The sequence below is a fragment of the Apteryx mantelli genome, chromosome 12, assembly GCF_036417845.1.
Source record: "Apteryx mantelli isolate bAptMan1 chromosome 12, bAptMan1.hap1, whole genome shotgun sequence".
NCBI lineage: Eukaryota > Metazoa > Chordata > Aves > Apterygiformes > Apterygidae > Apteryx > Apteryx mantelli.
In genome coordinates, this window is record NC_089989.1 from 16,753,439 (window position 1) to 16,773,386 (window position 19,948).

Consider the following 19,948-nt stretch of genomic DNA (forward strand, 5'->3'; position numbering starts at 1 on the left):
AGCAAATCTCTCTGCTCATTCATCATTCCCAGCAGAGAGCCTTCCCGAAAGGCTCACAGCCTCATGCCACGGCACGCACTGCTTTTTTACAGAGTAACTATTCAAATGCCACTGGTTTACGGACGGTCAGTTTATTTGCTGGGTCGGGGTGTTTTTTTCCCCTGTTTTAAAAGGCCCATAAGACAGAGCATCGCCACAAGAAAGCGCCTGTTTATTGCAATGTTTATCCAGCATCAGCCAAGGGCAGCGACGACGTTCTGAACGCCGCCGGAGGGATATGCATGCCCAAGCTGCCCTCCTTTTAAATGGAAATGGGAGATTAATTTAATTCTGTAGGTGGCCTTGAGGAATCTCAGGCAATTCGATTCAGAGCAGGCGGCAGCCTCGTCCTCCGCGGCCTCGCCGGTGAGAGCCCCGGCGGCCGGGGACGCAGCGCCCGCTGGCAGAGCGGCGCTGGCTCTCTCCAGCTCGGCCTCGGCGCGCGGTTTTGGCTGGGAAACCACGCTGCCAGCTGGGGATGCCATGGTTCAGCTCGCCCCCTCAGCGGCCTCGGTCTCTCGCCACGGCCAGCCGCAGCAAAGTCACGTTCCCTCCTCGAGTTCCCTCCCCATCAGAGGGAAGACGCCGTCCGGCACCATCCGTGCCCAGAGGTGCTGCACGCACTCCCCTCCGCTGCGACACCCCGCGGCAACAGGGGCTGCCGAAAGAGCCGTCACGTTTCTCCCCCAAAGCCGAGAGCAAGCTCGGGAACGGGCTGTGCTAGGTGGAAGCACTGGCCAGGGCAGCGGCGTTAGGCGAAAAGCTCCGCGGACCCAGGCTCTCTGCACGCGAGGAGCTCGCTTCGACACGCTTCCCCACAGCGAGCAGCCGTCTGCTCCCCGGAGAGCACGGACCAAGGCTTTTGCAATGCTCCTTTCAGGCTAATAACGTACCCCCACGGCTTCCAGCGTCTGCTTTTCCCTTCCCTTATCATCTTCCTCTGGTTAGCAAAGAGAGTTTCTATAACAGTTGTGATTTGGGGGTGATACGCTCATCTTCTATTGCAGTTATTAGCTGTTGCCTGGCAAAACTGTCTGCAGAGAGTGTTTTAAGCTACATGTTCTGCATCTTCTTGCTTTTAAAAAGAAGTATTCTTAGGAGCCTAAAAAAAGTGAAAGCAAGGCGAGTATATCCCTATATGGGGTTGGGGAGAAGCACCCTCTATGAAGGAATTATCTGAGGAAAGGGCTGGTTTTGTATCTTCTTTGCAGGCAGCTGGCTGTGGTCACCACACAGTGACACAGGATGGAGAACCGCTACATAAAACCCGATACTGCTCTGTCCTCACTCAACCCCACCATTTTTAGGTGGGAGAGTTACTCAAGAAGAAATATCAAGACACCTTCACGGCTATTTTTGTTCCAAGTCTGGTTTTAAAACAATCAACTTTCTGCAGAAAAGGCACCAGGGAACTGCACAAACAACAAAACCCAAAAAAGCCCATTTCCCACGCACCATTAACAGTTTGCCTCTGTTCAGGCTTGAGAGCTCTGTGCAAAATTCCTCCCTAGCCCTGCCAGCCCCACTCCCAGGACAGAGGGCTGCCAGCACGGAAAGCTGCTGAGAAAAAGAACGGACATCCCTTATTGCCCTTTGCAGAGGTATTGCAATCAGAATCATATAAAAGGGTAGAAAATAGGGTTTGAGTAGTTTCTGTTTTCTGTAATTTTCATAATTGAGAGTTTCCTCTTTTTCTTGTATACCATCCAATTTCTAAACAGAAACTCCTCTTGTAAAATGGCAGAAGCCAGCTAGCATACAGGTAATTGCAGAAGTCTCAACTGTTCCTTTCAGCTCTCCCAGTGGAGCATGTGTCCATGCTGGACACTGCTGCCCAGGTCCTGGCAGCCTCCTCCTGCGGGGAGACAGCAGACTATGTTGATGCTTGTGCAATTTGTGCTGAAAGGAAGGGAAATAGTTCTGCAGAAAGAGACTAAAAAGGAAGCAGAAAGCCCTCAGAGCTTGCACAAGGAGCTCCCTTACTTTCGAGCAATCTTCTTCCATCTTGCATGGAGTGAGTTGTAGAGTTCTCAGCTCCTCTTTTCAGGCGGCGAGAAGGGGGCAGAGCCATTAGACTCTCTCAACTGCAGATCCTTTTGATTTCCTTCCTTACTGGCAAACCAGAAAACAACCTGATCTCATTGATTTCTATCCTTACCAGATCCTAGGCGCAGACATGCCAGACTGGTTTATGAGATTTGCAGAACAGACTCCAAAATAATCCAGCTTGTGGCTCCAGTGGGGGCAGAAACCCCTCTGGAAACATATATACAACATCCAAATCTAACGCACAGCCCAGTGAGCTTCCAGAGCCAACACAGCTTCGGACTCTGTGGTAACCTTAAACTCATTAACTATGCTCCCTGCAGTAACAGCTGTGTGTCACAAAGCCAGCTCAAAATGACTTTACAGTAGCTAATAATAAACCTTTCCCCAGAGCTTGAAACTGAAAAATCAAACCAAAAAAAAACCCCAAAACCAAAAATCCAACCCCCAAACCAATCAACCCCTTCAAACCCTCTAATTTACCATCTACTGTGCAGAACATTTCTTTGAAATACCCATCCTCTGCCCTCCAGTAAGTTCTGTCTTCTTTGGGGTCAATCAGTTGAACACCCCTCATTTATTTTGGAAGCAGTTTGAACTAAAATTTCTAACAAACGGAATAGCTCTAGAATTAAGCAGGGTCAAAATTCAGAACCCAAACTACGGCCACATCAAGCCAATGCCTGCTTGCAAGTCCCTTCCTTGTACAGATTTAATAGCAGTATTTGTAGTGTTGGCAGTGTGCCTACATTCCAGGTGCCTTTAACTCTGACTTCTCCTTTGTCCTCTCTTTGCCTACACTAGAAACTCCCTTCCAGCCTTCCTAAAATCAGTCATCATTCACCTCGAGAGACATCATCAAATGCAGACATTTCAAATGCCTTTAACTAAGCCAGCTTTAAACTCTCCATCCATGCTGGCAGCCCATTGCTCAGCAATTCTTCCATTGAAACCAAGTATCCCAGCTGCTGCCTCTACTCACGCATACTTTCCAGGCAGTCAGTGAAAATGCCACCCCAACCACCGTGGCCTTACCCATGATGGTCACATCATACTCAATCTGGAAAAGGGCCTCCTGGCTGCACTGACGCAGGATGTTGAGGGCATCGGTGTGAGTCACGCTGTGCAGAGGAATCCCATCAACGCTCAGCAGTCTGTCCCCGATTTTCAAGGACCCTTCCCTGTAGGAAGCCACAGGCAAAACTCACTTAAAAAAAAAAAGTGTATATATATAAGCCAATTACCTCGATCCAGCAGGAACTAAACACTCTTTGGGACAATAATTTGGGGTATTTAGAGTGTCAGGCCCATCACATTAAATTGGTAGCATGCAAATAGACCACCTCCTGTTTTTTATATAGCACAAGCTCTTCATGTTCACCGAGTTAATTAAGCAGCTGTCTTTGGAAGAAGTGTTTCTGGGTGCTCCAGTAACATCCATGCATGGGCCAGCATATAAGCATGGCACATGTCCTCCCCACACACCAAGGGCTCGAAACTTCACAGCTGTGTCGTTCCACACACCGCCTGCACTCAAAGCCTTGGGGGCATATGTAGGGAAGACAGCAGCAAGGACAAGAGCACACGTCCAAAAGCCTGATGGGGGCTGCTGGCCTGTTTCATTAAAGTCCACCGCTCTGGGAGGCGAAACGTGGGCATTACCTGTCCGCTGGGCCACCCGGCCTCACGTAGGTGAGAACCAGCGGTCGGGACTTGTGCCAGTCTTCATGGGCTCCCCCTGCAACGAAAGCGGGAACACCGTAAGTAACCATAGATTTGGAAGTTGGAAGGAGGGTGCTGAGAAACTAGAGACATTTATCGCATAATGGCTGACACAGCTCGAAAGCAAAAAGACTGCCTTGGACGAGGCAGCCAGCGGTCCTTGAAGGCTGCGCAGCACGCTCACCCGGCGCGCTCCTGCTCTTCATCGGAGGTTTATGACATTTGCCCGCTTCCTTTTCTCTTCCCGCTCCCCGAATCGCCCCTGCCAATACGTTTCTCACCAGAGAAGCCACTAACCTCGCAGCACAAAGCCAAAGCTGTTGCCTTCCTTGTACAGGGACACTTCGATGGTCTTGGGAATAATGCCAGCGCTGCTCTCCGGCACTAAGGGGAAGAGAGAGAGATGCAGTTACCCCCATCCTGCCTCACCCTGTGAAACCAGACCAAAACTCAGCTGAACAGCATTGAAATGAAAGCGCAGCCCATAACAGGGCTCTCCACCCCACTGGGAGGCACAAAGGCCCCAAGCCAGGTGTCTGAACCTTCGTTAGAGCAAACCATCATCTTCTAGCATGATTTCACCCGCTGAGCTTTGTGCATCTCCCCTCAAATTTGTCTCGGTTGATACTCTGACATTCAAGTAAAACCCTCTTGTTTATCAACCGGCTTTAAAGGGTTCAGCATTACTCAAAGGCCAGCAGCTTCTGCCACAAATGGAAACTTATTTAAAAAAAAAAAAGAAACAAAAAAAACACCAGTAGCCATGTAAAGAATCAAGTCACCAGTTGACCTTAAAGAAAATGAAAATCCCAAATCCTCAGTGCAAAAGGTTGAAGGTTTTTTCCCTTCCCTCCCACATTTTGACTTTAGAAAAGATTAAGTGAATCCTTTAAACTGATCCTGGGGGCAATGCAGTAATTTTATGTTAAATACACAGTACTTTTTAATGTACAAAAGTAAAGAGAAAAAAGGAAGAAAATCACTTCTGTCTCTTGCCATCCCCTGCTATTTAATGATTTATCGAAGTACTACTGTGAATATAGGACAATTTCCCAGTCTCCTCCGTCCAGACCCACCCGTGGTATTTCAGCAAGCCCTGAACCAGTGTCCTTGGAGCAGCCACTCTGCTCCTGCTGCTGGGCCCTGCCAGCTAATGTGGACATGGCCTAGAAATGCTTCAGAGCAAAACACCTGTGGGACAGGGAGGCTCTAAGCTAATGGGTGATACCACCCACCAAGAAAAGGGTATAAAGCATTCACAGACGGGTTAGGAAACCATCCAATTTCTGTCCTAAAGCAGCCAAGCATGACGTTCTGCAACAGCCTTTCACAAGAGCTGCGGGAAGCAGGGAAACCTAAGCTAGGGTTAACACGGGGCTTGGCTTATCGATGCTAGAGACGATAGGGCACTGTGGCCTGAAAGCCAGACTTGGACTTGCAAGGTCCCTTCCCAAGCAGGAAATTACAAAGTGAGGAGAAAAATTCAAACCCACAAGTACAAGCTATTGAATTGTGCTATATTTCTGCTTTTTGCCCAGGGAGGGAAAGAGGGGTGCACATAGCAGCAGCAAACCCTCACCACAGACAACAGCACACGAGGAACCAACATTTCACTGGAGCAAGGCAGTAATTGACAATTCTCTCTATACACTTTTTGCAGTGCATCTTCTTTTGGATTAGTCATAAAGAGCATCAATAATCTCATTTGAGCAAAGTCACTGTTTCGGTAGCGCTCTTACTGCTCATTCAGAAGTGGAGACATTTTGCTTCGCTGCTATTGATTGAGTCAGGCGGTATTGGCTCTGTTCCTTAGCTCGTAAGCACAGCTTATCCGATTTCTAATAGTAAGGCTCACAGCTAAGGAGAAAAGTTAAGAGTTGTCATCTTTAGTGAGCATGAGAACATGGAAAACTTGAACTGGGGCGGGGGGGGTGTTTTACCAGGGTTGTGTGTAAAAGCTATCTAACATTTACGGCAGTAGAAGAGAAAAGGATGATGAACAAAGGTACAACTAATTCATACTTTTTTCTTCTTAGGGTTTTATATGGCCATTTATTGTATTTCAGTACTTTTAATGGAAAGGCAGCAGCAGCAGCAAAGCCCAGGAAGCGCAGGATAAGGTCTTATCTGGGATAAAAGGTTAAGATTTCATTAGCTTTGTTTTTCCTCTTTTTTATTTTATTTCTTCTGCTCAATCATTCTCTGAATTTCCAAGATGCTGAAGAAGTAGTAACAGTGCAGATCATTTCTACAATGGAAAGACCGTGATGAGAAACTGTTCCACGGAATGTATTTGCTTTAATCAGAACAAAGAAATCCATGCAAATGCACAGTCTCCCACGTTAGGACACAGCCCCAGTTTATCAAATCTGGGCTAGGCAGCCTCTGCCAGGGGCCACTTAGCTAGAAAGCAGATTGCTTCAACTTTCCTTCTGAAAACATCATTTTAAAGCATCTTGAGGAATAACGGCACTTGATGCAGTTCAGAGAAGAGGATCTGGCACTGTATGCTGAAGACTGAATAAAACCTCCTGTAGCCATGCTCCAAAAGGGAAAAAAAAAAAGAAAAAAAAGAAAAGAAAAGAAAACAAGGCTGAAGTAGCATCAGGAGGCAGATTAGCCTGTGCTACCAAGCCACTGCGAGGCAAGACAAATCTAATCAGCCATCTCCCGCCAGTGTGCATGAACAGGCACCCACTGTGCTGGAAAACACAGCGCTCTGCTCTGCTCCAAAGGCACACAGCTCTGCAGCATCCACTGCGGCTCTGCGAGCAGATGAAGACAGAACGTAAAAACGCCCTGGGAAAGAGCCTTGGCCACGACGGCTAGAGCACGAACGGACCCATCTGTATCCCAGGACAAAAAGCAGCCAAGAAAAGCGAATAGCATTATCTTAGAGGCACCCACCGGCTGGCGGAAGTTCATACTCTACTTCTAGTACTACCCTCTCGCCCACGTTTTTCAGCAGGCTTATGATCTCGTCGTGCCGCAGCTTGGTTAGGTTAATGCCATTCACCGACTTGATGTAATCCCCAACGTTCAGCTGGTCACTTCTGTAAAGAAAAAAGGAAAAGCAGTGGTAGCAGAAAGTCTCTGCTGCGTTCAGCCTGGACATGCATGGAGAACCTTTTGTGACTGCAAGGTTTTCTGAACAAGCCACCAAAGATGTGCTGACCTTAGCTGTCTAATTACATGCGCCCACTATTTCAGAAAGAAATACAAAAAAATCAAAACCATCTATCTTTCCTGGTGGCAATTTTTCAGATCTGTACATAAAGTAACAATCACAGTGTACATGTTCACAACCTCTTGTTTTGTTGCTCAGTTCTCATTCGTGTAGAGCAATCGGTCGATGAGAAACACACCAAGAGCTGTCTGAAAAAAAAAGACCCAACAGGAAAAAAGAAAACATCTTTCCTTTTGCCTGTTTTCTGCAAAGTTGTTCAATTACTCCTTTCCTTTCTCTGCTTCCTGAAGCCTTTCTTCTCCTATTCCTTTACTGATCTGGTAATGTTACTTATACACTCAGTATTCAGAAATAATTATTAGCAGTTAATAACAATAGCAATTAATTATTAGCAATTAATAATAATTAATTATTAACAATATTAGGCCACTTAGCTTGATCAAGATGTATTCTTGTATACCATGTGCTCTCCTGACAAAGCTGTCTAGTTTCATAGAATCCCAAATATCCTAAAACAAAGTTTCAGGATGTGATTGCACAGGCCATGGGAAATAGCTCGAAGTCGAAGAGGGTCTACTTACTGAAGCAACAACTTTGCATTTTGAGGCACTTGAAAAAAAAAGTCTGGCTCCAACTATTTTAAGTATAATCATATTCATTCAGTAACTGGAACATGCAACTGTTCCTTTCCAGTGCTCTCTGGGTCCCATTTCCAGTTCTCACCTTGCTGCCAGTCCTCCTGGCCTCAGGTTGGAGACTCTGGGCTTTCCATCTTTGTCTGTGCCACCCGAAATAGTTAATCCGAGGGTGCTTCCTTCCTTCTTAATCAGCTCTACGATGGTGACCCCTCTGAACTCCTCTGAAATATCAGGCATAAAGGTAAACATCTCAGCAGCAGGTACATTCCTTTCAATCCCAAGGACACTCTACCCCTACAGATGGTGGGAGAGCAGATCTGGGATGATTTATACAATCAGCAGGAAGAAAAATCTTCAGTTTCTTTAAACTGATGAGACAAACGTGGAGGACTTCTTATGAAAGGGAAGCTTAGAGGAAAGAAAGAATTTTTAAAAGTTGAGGAAAGTGAAAGGAAGGAGGAAATTCTCTTCTCTGGATGTTCATTTTTTTCATTTTTGAGTCAGTCTGAGTTCTCAGGGGAACTCAGCCCAACAAGCTGTTTTTTCTTCAATTGCCAGTGACATTAGCGTTACGACAGCTAAGCGGCAGCTCTTCTGATGGCTGACATCTGGGAGACACCCAAGCTGCAGCACAAACAACTAATACTGTACCATCGCCTGCCCTGTGCCAGGGCCCAGGGCCCAAAACATGTCCATTTAAGCAAGCCCCCACTCCAAGACGCCGGCACATTTAGACAACAGGCAACAAACAACAGTTTTACTGGGTTGTGAAAGTGAAGCGGATCCTGATGGACCCACAGAAGCAGGGGGAAAGCATTTCATGCAGGTCTGGCAGGCAAAACCAACCAGGGCAAGGCAGAGGAGTGAGGACTCGTGAGAGGATAAAAGCTTGGTGTTTCCAAGGTGCTAGAGATGGAGTCAGTGGAGGGATTCAAAATCAGGGTGACATGAGCAGGGCAGTGGTCCAGGGAGATTACCTCAATAACTATGTTTTATATGGACCGGGATGGGTGTTAGGAAGGCTGGATTACAGGCAGTCACAGTTATCAGGTAGGAGGACGCTGCGGACCTGGAGAAGCTGCCTGGGCAGACAGAACAGGGTGGATCTTAAAATATCGTGATTAAAAAAATATACTGAGCCTTCAAAGCAGTTGGGATGTAAGGAACGCAAGGTGGGGAGGGTGGGATCCTGCGTTGGCAGGACCACTGCCATGTCAGAGGAGGGGGAAGCATGAGCTTCGTTCATTCACTGCAGTTTCCCCACCCACCTGCACCTGGTCTAAGACAAACTTATTCTGTATTGCCCACTTCATCTACTGCGGGAATTGAAGACATTAGTCACTTCTAAAACATAACAGGTTACATATGCACTGCAGGCCATAATGCATATGGTAGGGTCTGTTTTATGGGACACAGGTCCCATGCTTGCTGCACCAATAACCCTCCTCCATTTGCTGCAGGCGGGTATTTACTCTCCTTTAGTTCAAGACGACATTCGTGTTTATTCACCACCAATGAATCAAACCAGATCTGATGCCAGTTTTGGTCCCACCACAGCTCATCTCTGGGCTTTACAAAAGCAGTATCCCTAAATTATTTCAACTTCTGGATTTGACATGGAGGAAAGGCATAAATACGCAGGAGGGCCAGCACTGGCCCAAGGAAAGACCAAGAGCGCTGCTGACTTGGCAAACGCAGCTCCGCGTTAATCCACATGACGGCATTCACACTCTTTGCTTGGAGGACTAGCCCTGGGACAAATCAGATGACTTTCATGCCCCGCCAGAGCCTCCTCGAAGAAGCTTTTGCAGAATTTGCCTACAACATGATTCATTCACACGTACTGTCCCTGAGCACTGAAGTCCCCTTGCAGTCTTACAGGAGCAAAACAGCCTCCCTCATACGGGGCACCTTTCACTGAGACCACGCATGAGACGGTGGCAATGGGCATTGGCAGCGCATGGCAAACAATACTCCCAAGGCTGTGGACTAAACCCACACTACAAAAGGCCAAGAAGGAGATCATTTGCACAGCAAACCCTACCAGGCATTAACAAGTTACTCTACTTGAAGAGGGAACATTTGAAACCTTTGACACACTGTGAATTTCCAGAGCAAAGAAGCAGGCTCCCTTAAATAATATATTGACACAGCAGCTCTATGCCGGTGTAGGGCTCTCCCCTCAGTCCCCTTCACCAGGAGAAAACACGGTGTCCTTTGGCACCGTGGTGCCTCATCCATCCACGAGGCCCAGTTAGCACTTTGCTCCCTGTGCAATGCCATCGTGCCACCAGAAATTGCACCTCACTTAAAGTCCCACCATGCACTACCTGTTTTGTAAAGCATGACCCCAGGAATAATCTCTGCACTTGATGAATGCGAGTGGGGAACCTCTCTGCAATCTAATGCTGGTTTGGAAGGCATTCAGGCACTGCTGTGCCCCCGTTTAACACGGCAATGGCAGCTCACTATAAAATATCAGGTCCGTAATGCTCCTGCTCTTTAAACTCCAACAGTTTTGATCCCTTGCCAGCTACAGCAACTTAGTTTTCAGTTCTCCAACCCAGGATCTCAGGGGCTGCCAGAAACTTTGTGGGGGCTCCCCGCCGTGCTGGATGGAAAGCCATCCAGCGCTATACTGCAAATTTCCTCTCAACTACAGACGTGACTGATCAACACAGATGGTGCCACAAGGGGAGATTATTAGCTCTTCAATGGGGTTTAATTTTGATCCTTGATAAGTGTTTAAAATGAGAAGTCCCAGAGTGCAATTATCCATCTTATGGGTTCAAGGAGAAATCACCACTCCAAAAAAAAGGCAAGTCCCCAAGATCAATCCATCAAGGTAAACAACAGGGGATGTTGACCAGTGCCGCTACAAATCTGCTGCTGGTATCACAGACACAGGCAAACAGGTAAGAGTGCTGGTTAAGCAGGGTCTGGTTCTTCAAGACATTGTCTTTAAGTGCAAATAGCAGAAGCCCAAGACTGTTCTCACGGGGAAGCATCCAGCCCATGGCCACACCAAGGCCAGCTTGGGGCTGCCATCTTGCACCGATGATGGCCAAGGGGACAGCCTGTTTTGCCCAGCACAGACAGGGGCTGGTTCTTCCAGCTTGAGCAGCCTTGTCTTTGCACCTCTCTGCTCATGATGCTCCCGCCAAGGAATTGGGGGGAGGTTTTGGGACGGGATTCATGAGTAGGGAGCACCCCTGCCAACAGAGAAGCACAGACCACCTCCCCCCACCCCTCAATTCCTCTCTTTGGGAACCTAAATCTAACTCCTGCTCCATGACCTAGAGCCACCCCAAGCCCTCCTGACTCTTGCCAGCCTCATTTTCTCCACTGCCCCCCAGGATCTGCTCAGTCACGGGTGCCAAGCTGCTCTTTGCTGTTCAAAGCACCCTGGGGCAGGGGGAGCACACCTGAATTTTGCTTTCCCTATGGGATGCTTTGAGCCAGGGCTGGTGGACAGACTCACTCTTGCAAGCGAGGAGTTATCCCCTCTCCACAAGGGCCTCGGGACGGCAGCAACACGTTGCAGCAGCCCGTCACACAGGATAATCCCTTCATCCTTCCTGGAGACCTTGCAGCAGCCCTGGAGGAAGAGCCACATCTCACCTGCACCGCTGCAACGATGAAGCGACGGCAAAAGGGCTCCACTCCCTCCCTGGCCTCTCCAGCACACAAAACCAAACGGGTGACTGGGTCATTAATGGTCAGGAGTAGAACCCAAGCACCAGTCTTTACTAGGAAGCAGATGAATGGTCCAGAGCAGCCCATCCAAATCTGCTGACAGGCCACTGACAGACAAGACCTAGCACCAACATTTCTCTATTACCTCTTCGGGCCTCCAAGAGCATTTCTGCATGGGAAGGATTATATCGCACAGCAGTGTGCTGCCACTGACTAAATATCAAAGCACACTTAGTGCCACGTGCAGGGATACGCGAAGCTAGTCCCACTGCCTCCCTCCCTCCCCGCGCCACGATTCTGGATGTGGAAGTGCTTCTTCCCTCTCTCTTTGCTGTGATTTTCCTCCTCTGCAGGTATAATCTCAGGGCAGGAAACAGGTCTTCCCTGGTTCATTTTAACTGCTCCAAACCAGACTGTGGTTGCACCCGTAACCACCGCTCACACTGATGCTGGTTATTACCACCGATTGCTGTCCTCCAGCAAAAGCCCTGCTCACCAATACACTGAAAAGGGGGTAGCTGGGTAAAGCCCAAGGGATTCCCAGGTGTGGTGGCGTGGGAGTGAGACACAACCTTCTCCTTTACCTGGGATGCTTTGCCTTCTGGAGACCAGGGCCACGTCCATCCCGCCGGAGTCCTTGCTCCCCTTTGAGTAAGGGCCATCATCTGGGAGCAGAGCAGACACAGAAGCCAACGTTAGCACCAAAAGCAATGAAACAGCAACAAAACCAGAGCATTTCAAAAAGGGTGTCCATGATGTCACCGTAGCTGGGATCACAACCCTGTCACGGACTGTAGGTGAGAAAAAACATTTCCAGCCCTTTGCACTGCCCTTTGTGGACTCGTCTGCTTTTTTGAGAGGAAGAGAAAAAAAACCCAAGAAACTGGTGGCGCAATAGCATTATCTGATTTATTTCTCTTGGAGCTAATCTGTCAGGAGAGAACAAAATTCCCTTACTCCTGTAATTATGGGGAACAGCTGAGGACAGAGAAAGCTGTGGCATTAGTCTCACAAGTTTTAAGCCTGTCATTATGCTTGTGAAGAAACTTACGGTCTTTGGAAATGGAGTAATACATCAGGACACTAACAGGGCACTAAATCACTACACTTGAATTAAATTGCCTATTCTTACAGATCCTATTATTTCAAAGTCGCATTTTCCTGCTGCTGTTTCAGCCTCTGTACAGTACAGAGAGCACCTTCTCTTTAGGGACTTAAAAAAAAAAAAGACAGAAAAAAAGAAGAAATGATATCAGTATCAGCACTGTCCAACATAATTTGAAATTTAAATGTAAACTATTTAAATATCTTTGCATTCTCCTGCTGGAAGATTCCTACATTGCAGAGAGTTCATTTGCAGAGAAGTGAGCATGCTGCTACAGATTTCATTGCCGCACATCTAAAATGCCTGTTCTCTGTGGCATTTCATAAAAAGCTGAGCATCACTGATCAATAATTTCCAGTAAACATGTAGTATCGAATAACGCCCGTTCTCAATAACTGCATTCCTGGATTGCCCTTCCCAGCTCTTCAGGAGCTGTGAAGGTGTAGAAGTTGTATGTGTTAGTTTAAATACTTGTTACTGGAAAACTCATGCAATTATCCCTGTCCCCAGCCCTTTAGTAACTTAAATATAAGTTACAGAGAAGTTTTGGTCTTGTTGTGTGCAAAGGAAACAACTGCTTTGTTCAGCCTCATTCAGGACAGTGAGTTTGTACCCAGAGCAATCAAAATCAATTTTCAATTTGCTGGCAGCCCTCTTCCCCCAGTAACAAGATAATGATGGTATTAATTGGATCACGTGTTGCATTTAACCACCAGGAGTGACATTTCACCCGAGGGCTTGAGCATTTTTTTAAAGTCAAGTGAAAATAAGTTTCCACCTAATGCAATTTTCAAAAAGGCACAATGCATTTTTTTGATTTAGTTCTAATCCTTGTTTCCCCAGCTGAAGTGATTTTCACAAGCTGATGGAAGTCAGTGAAAATGTTTTAGTTGACCCAAGTCTGTGCTTTTAAGCGTAAAAAATTTCAGCTGAAAAATAAACACCCTTGAGTTTTTCAGCCCAGGATTTGCAGCCCATAAAGGGATAAGGAAGAGACCCAGACCCTGGCCTCTTCTCCCCTGTCAGTTTGAGGGCTTTTCCATCCCCATGAAACTGAAGATTTCCGATAAAACAAGAACTGGCACTTGCAACCAGACCACCATCAAGCTAAGCCCAATCATTGCTGCCAAAGCACATTGACACAGGTAGCTAAGCAGCCGGGATCTCTGCGAAAGGAAGGGGAAGCAACGCTCTCCTCCCGGGGGGATCCAGCAGCATCCCTCGCCGCTGCCACGAAACCAGCTGCACTCGGCTGCAGAGTCACAGCAAGCACCAAGTCGAGCCATTGATTTCAGATAGGTGCTAGTACTGCCCGGCCTCTGCTCACGAGCAGAAAGCTTGAAAATTAAATTTGCATTTTTAATGACAACGGTCCTTTGCGTGATGTGGAGACCAGGGATAAGGTTAATCTGGGCTTAATGACTCTGGACAGAACTTTACTTCGCTTGGGACAGTTTTGCTCCAGCATCCAATTTTTTAAAACCAAAGCAAAGTCACTTGCTATCTCTTCTTCAGCAAACGTTCGATAGCGATAAATATTCAGAGCTTTTGCTCTCTGCTAGCCCTGGCCACGTCCATCTTAATTTCTCTCTCTGGCAGGTTATTCCTAATGCCGTGTCCTCTTCCGTCCCGCCACCCCATGTCTGGCAGAGCTGCAGTACAGGGACGGCCAAGGGGAGCCTAAGGAAGGCGACGTTTCCCGGCGCAGCTGCCCGCTAGCTCGGGACGGCCCTCGGCCGTTCGTACCCAGCGGCGTCGCGAGGCAAGGCGGCCGCTTTCCCCACGAGGGTGCTTTCGCCTGCTCCGCCACGAGGTAACGCACTGGAGGCAAAACTGCTCCGCCGCAAACAGCAACCCGGCGTTCCCGGGAAACCACAGGAGATGATTCGAAGCCAGCTCGCTAATCTGTTGGCAAAGCAAGACATGCAACCATCTGCTTCGCGTAAACACGCCGCCCCGCGCGAGACAGCTACCAGAGCCCTCCTGGGCTGGGCCTCCCCTCGCAGCCCCGGGGGATACCGATACGAAACCTCATTTCGCCAAGTTATTCTCCCTATCCGGAGAACTTCGATAGCTATTGGCAAACGCAGCTCGGCTGCCGTTTTAGCGAGTAAGCAGGACGCCCTCGCATTGACAACAGCTTCCGCCAACAGGCGAGCGGCCGGGAACAGCCGCCCGGGCGAGAGCTGCCGCCCGCGGCGAGCCTGAAGCAAAGTCCCGCGCCGCGTTGCCGCCGGCCGTCTCAGCCGGCAAATAATTAGCGCCACCGCTCCCCGTCCTCTCGGGCTTCTCCCTTCCAAACACAGCTGATTATGCTAAAAATGTTTGGCTTTTTTCGCTCGTTAGCTGGCTCAAGCGTTTGAACAGGAAAGGAAGCTGCCTCGCGCCGCCTGCCGAAGCGCGAACTGGCTCGCAGGAGCAGCCCCACCGGCGGCTCTTTGCTCATCCGCAGCCGATTTCCTGCTCTGCCGCTCAGGCTGGTATTACTGCAGTCACCTTCTCTTGTTGGGTTTTTTCTTTGGGGGGGGAGGGGTCCTTTTTCTTAAAAAAAAAAAAAAAAAAAAAAAAAAAAAAAAATCATCATCATAATAAAAGGAATTTTAGCTCTTTGTGCTCTCTGTTAGTGACTTCTCCTGCCTAGCACAGCAGCTAGGCAGAGGAATTGCTGGTAACTAGCCTGATTGCTCAGTCAGCCCAAATAGTAGCGCCGACCAAGCACTGAAAACTCATGAACCTCTCTGCTCCCTAAAATTGGGAAAATAACTTTTATTTTTTAAGCCTGGGCAGGTTCTTTTTGCAGGCACTCAGTGCTGGAGCCATTAAAGGTATATTTTTCAAGCTTTTTCCTCTCACACCAAGCGGGCCAAAAATCTTCACAAGGAAAATGTCAGAAAGGGGTGATTTTCAGGCAGTTGTGTTAATGTGGGCTCTAGATCTTTAAAAAAAGCTCCCTGAGTATATAACACTCAATAAAGCTGAGGGTGCAACACTTCCCATACATTAACCCCATGGAAATCTGTGACAATACAGAAAAGTTCCTGTAAATTCTTTGATAACTTTTTTGCTATTTTGGTGTCTTACCAACACAGGGAGCGAGGTGCTCCCAAGTCTCTGCTCTACATAGGGAGCCCTAGGCTTTCTTCTTCTGCAGCAACAGTGTTTTTACGGTAGCATTACATATCTCAGGCAGTAATAAAAATGAGGACATAATCCCACCTCATCCCCTCAAAAACAAACCTGACGGATGAAGGAAAAGGAGCAGGAACAACATCTCCTTGCTTCAGCTGAAGTACCAGAGGTGGAAAGAAAGGAAGGTGAGGTTTTTCCATGCTCTGGCTTAGCATTTATTCCCTAGGAAAGGAGGCTCCCCAGCGCGAGCCCCGGAGCGCCCCGGGCGCTGGCGGAGGGGCGCCGGCGGCAGGGCCCCGCTCCCCGTGCTGCCGGCTCGCCGCAAAGCCCAGAGACTCGTGGCTCTGCTATTAATCGGCACCGAGTTGCAGAGCCACAGCTCTGCCGCTTGCTTTGCAAACACCATCCATCGCCTTCGCTCCAGCATGGCCACGCGGCAATAAAAATGTATCATCCCCTTTTTCAGTGCTTTTTGTTTTGGGGGGGATTTTCTACCACAGCCTGCTTTTTGACAGAAGCTGACCCAATCTGTGGGGGGGGGGTTTCTTTTAAGATTAAGAATTGGGGTATTCATAGAAAAAACAAGATGCTCCATATGCAGCAGGACTCGCTCTCCTAATTTCCCACAACTGTCTCTGATGTGGATTCTCTTAGGTCTAATAGTAAGGTTGAACCTACCTCCCCACCTTTGCCTGCTGAGAAAAAGAAAAAAACATCATGGACATGTCACATTTAGGCTTGGAAGTAAGATTAGGGGAAGGAGACATTTCAGAGGAGAGTGATTTGGGAGCAGACAGCATTAGGACACTCAAACCAGCACAACTCCCTGGTGCGACGTTGTGCCAGGGACAGAATTGCTCGCAGCCTCTCCATGGAGAGCGTTTCTCCCTTCTTCAGACAGCAAAGCAGGAGAATGAGGAGGAGCAGAAATGGAAGATGACAAACCAAAAAAAAAAAGGAAAATGGCTCTAATCATCCCTAAGCATCCTCATACATAATCTGGCAGACATTCAGGGTACCTGAGGCCTCGAATCCGATCACTTTGCTAGCAGAGTTGTTGCAGGAGGTACATTTTGCACTGCTCCAGCCAGCCTAGATTTCAATCACATCCTAAATAACACCACTTCCAAAACTTCTTTCAATAATATGCCCCTAGTCCAAATGGAACTATGATTGTTGCGCTGGAAAGAATTAAAGAAGGCATCAAGGAAGTGAAAAGCTTATTTTAAGAGGACAACAAAATCAGATGCTTTGTATTAACACCTAGTCTGGGGGAAGGCTAGGAAGAAGGGAGAAGGTTAAAGAAAATAGTTTTTAATAAGAGAAAAAATCCAAATGAAACCATTCTCTTTTTGAACGAATACCATTTTTATCCAGAAACTGTTGCCCCTCCCCCAAAGTCAAAAAAAAGCTCTTCCTAAAGACATGTGGCAACTGTCCCCCCATAATATCCCAAACTGTTGCTACCTGGTTGATTCACAGGGGCCAACTACACACATTTAAATCACATCCTATCTGATAGGAAGACCACAGCTTCCCTAAATTAGGGATCCCCAAGCTTACAGAATGGTTTAACCCATTTGTTGCCCAAGCCAGTCAACCTTGCAGACTGTCCGAGATGCCCCATCAGCCCCTGGCTTTTCCCGTTGGGAGCAAATGGGGAAGTCCTGGGTCAAATTCTAGTTCTGTAGCAACCAGCAGTAGAGCTGATTTCAGTAATGCCAGGATTTCACTCAGTTAAATTCCCAATGGGACGTGTGTGCAGGCATCAGGATCTTCTGACATCGCTGAGGTCTCAAGCCAACCTCTGTCAAAAGAAGAAAAAGCTTCCTCGGAAAGAGCACTGATTTAGGAGTTCATTATCCCTGCCTGTGGGGGGGGAAAGGGAAGGGTTTTTTTTTCATTTAGAAGAGTTATAAGTCTATGTCATTAACAGAAATCACTTCTTAATGAAAATTGGCATTGACTAAATAAGATTCTGGGACAATTAGGCTTGCTGTCTGCAAGTCGTTCAAATTCTCGGATCGGTTTCAGATGGTTCCCGCAGAGAAAGAGCATTAATACTGTGGGAAGACCAAGAGGTAAAACCTCCCATTTGTTTAATGGAAAAAAGACAGTTGGAGACAGTTATTTTGCCATAGGGTAATTGCCTTCCTTGTTTAGAGAAATGAATACTAAAACAGCATTAAGAACCAAAAGCTGTTCACGCTAACGCAAGCTGGTGTTTTTTGCTAGAATAAAAGCACGAGGCTGGTAGCAGGAACTCAGACGACTAAAACTAAGCGTGATTTGATCCATTTCAAAGAGAATTATTTCTTGAAGTCAGAGAAAGCATTTATCTGTAGTCAGATAAAGAGCAGTCAGGGTGCACGAGAGTGGGTCAGGTAGCTAGTGATAATTCAAATTGCAGCCTCCTGGGAGTTAGTCTCCAAGGCCCAGGATTTTAAAGAAATCTGAGTGTCTAAAGACACAGACACGCACTTGAAAAATGCACTACAGTCATGCATGTGATTCTTTAGGCACCTAACTATCTTTCAAAAGACCTGCCTCTAACAGGTTTAGTAGGATTTGCAAGTTGTCATATTGCTAGAAAGGGAAAAAAGACATATATCTTGCACGAGTTGTCGATCTACTTGATGGCAACCTCCAAGAGTTCCTCCCATGCCTCCGCTCCAGGTCACTGCACACGGGAGCCTCTGTTTCCACAGCCAAAGGCTCCCATCCTCCTCAAGCCTTCCTCGCGGGCTGGCTTGAGACTTCTTCTGATCGATTAAATCCAAAGCTCCTGAGCCCCTTGGAAAATTTGTACATGAGTTTGTTAAGCCCAATGCAGATGTTCAGTTCTTTTCCTATCTCCAGAAATCCACTGCTTTGGCTTATTAGATAACAGTAAAGTTAAAAAATAAACAAAACCCAAACAAACAGACGAAAAAATCTGCCTGTGATCTCCAGACTATTTTTCTTAGACTACTGCAAAAGTTGAGCTAAGGTTCATGAGTCTGTCCTGTGGAAAACCAGCCCCAGCATACAGCAACAAATATGCTGAATTCTTAGGCAAGACAGCCCATGCTCCTGTGGAGTGCTTAAAAAGAAAAAAAAAATCATTCTGCTTTGGGATTCTGCAGCACAATTTCATTTTCATGACACTGACTATTTTGCTCACTGCATCAAAAAAAAAAAAAAAAAGGGAAAAACAAAAAAACCACAGTGTTTTCTTCCGTTTTATTCTCTGGGAGGTTGGTTGGGGCATTTGGAAGTAGACTGGGTCAACAAACCAGTGCATGTCCCTGACCTCATCTCCAACTCCACCAGTCCTGTGGAGGCGCTTCCAAAGCCCCCACGGGCACCAAGCAGTGAGATCCTCCCATGGGAGCTGCTCAGACCTAAATGGGGCTTGGAAATTCTTCTCACTCTCTGCTGCACCAGGAACACTTTGAAAAAAGTTTTCCCCTTATCGGCGCGTTCAGTCAGAAACGGACCGAGGTATTTCGGGAGCAGCCCCCCTTCTCCCATCAACTTCGTAAATACATGTACCAACAAATTTGCGGTACACACGATGGAGGCCTCCTGTTGCTAAGAAAAACCTAATATTTTTCCTTTCACTGGCAATAAAACCCCATACAGCAGATATTCACAAGTTACAAAGAAGACAGATGAGGGCTTGAGGGAACGCTTTCTCTTTGATTTTTCTTACTGCAAATTTTCTAAGAGCACAGCCAAAGAGGAAGGCTGGACTGTATAATCACAGAACAGCTGGGGTTGTCAGGGACCTCTGGAGATGATCTGGTCCAACCCCCGTGCTCAAGCAGGGTCACCTAGAGCAGACTGCCCAGCACTGTGTCCAGTCAGGTTTCGTGTATCTCCAAGGATGGAGACTCCACAACCTTTTTGAGCAACCCGTTCCAATGTTCAACCACCCTCACAGTAAAAAAAGTTTTTTCTTACATTTAATAAAATTTCTAATATTTCTAGATAACTGCACTTGCTGGAACAAGGTCTTTGCCTCTAAGAAGAAAACTGAACTTTCTCCCCAGCAGTGTTTTTCAGCAGACATCAGAACTAAGAACACCAACAACCTACAGAGATGTTAAGACAACCCTATTCCTGCTCCTCTGAAGTGATCCATTAGTTTCCAGAAAACATGGAAAGCAGGTCAAAGCGAGTCTTCAATACGGTGATAAAACCTGAAGCAGGGCCCATTTGCATGTCCTTGCAACAAAGCACAGAACAACATCGTCCTCCCCACTCCAAGAAGCACCCGCAGGGGCTGTCTGCCACATGGGCAAGCCATACCCCTTTCCACTCGTACCCTTCCACCGCGCCCAGCCTTGGTGCCCTTACTCTTCTTCTCCACGTGGGTCACTACAGCTCCTCTGCCACACCTCC

The 19,948-nt window shown here is 47.4% G+C and overlaps 1 protein-coding gene across 1 annotated transcript in view; it reads right to left on the reverse strand.

Annotated features, from left to right (window-relative positions):
• Positions 1-19,948, reverse strand: part of GRIP2 (glutamate receptor interacting protein 2) — a 155,794-nt gene that overhangs the window by 51,650 nt on the left and 84,196 nt on the right. The window contains exons 2-7 of the mRNA XM_013960331.2: positions 11,913-11,993; positions 7,718-7,853; positions 6,715-6,860; positions 4,105-4,191; positions 3,748-3,823; positions 3,121-3,266 (exon numbers count right to left, since the gene is read on the reverse strand). Of these exons, the coding sequence (XP_013815785.2) occupies positions 3,121-3,266; positions 3,748-3,823; positions 4,105-4,191; positions 6,715-6,860; positions 7,718-7,853; positions 11,913-11,993 (672 nt within the window). The remainder of the gene's footprint in view (positions 1-3,120; positions 3,267-3,747; positions 3,824-4,104; positions 4,192-6,714; positions 6,861-7,717; positions 7,854-11,912; positions 11,994-19,948) is intronic.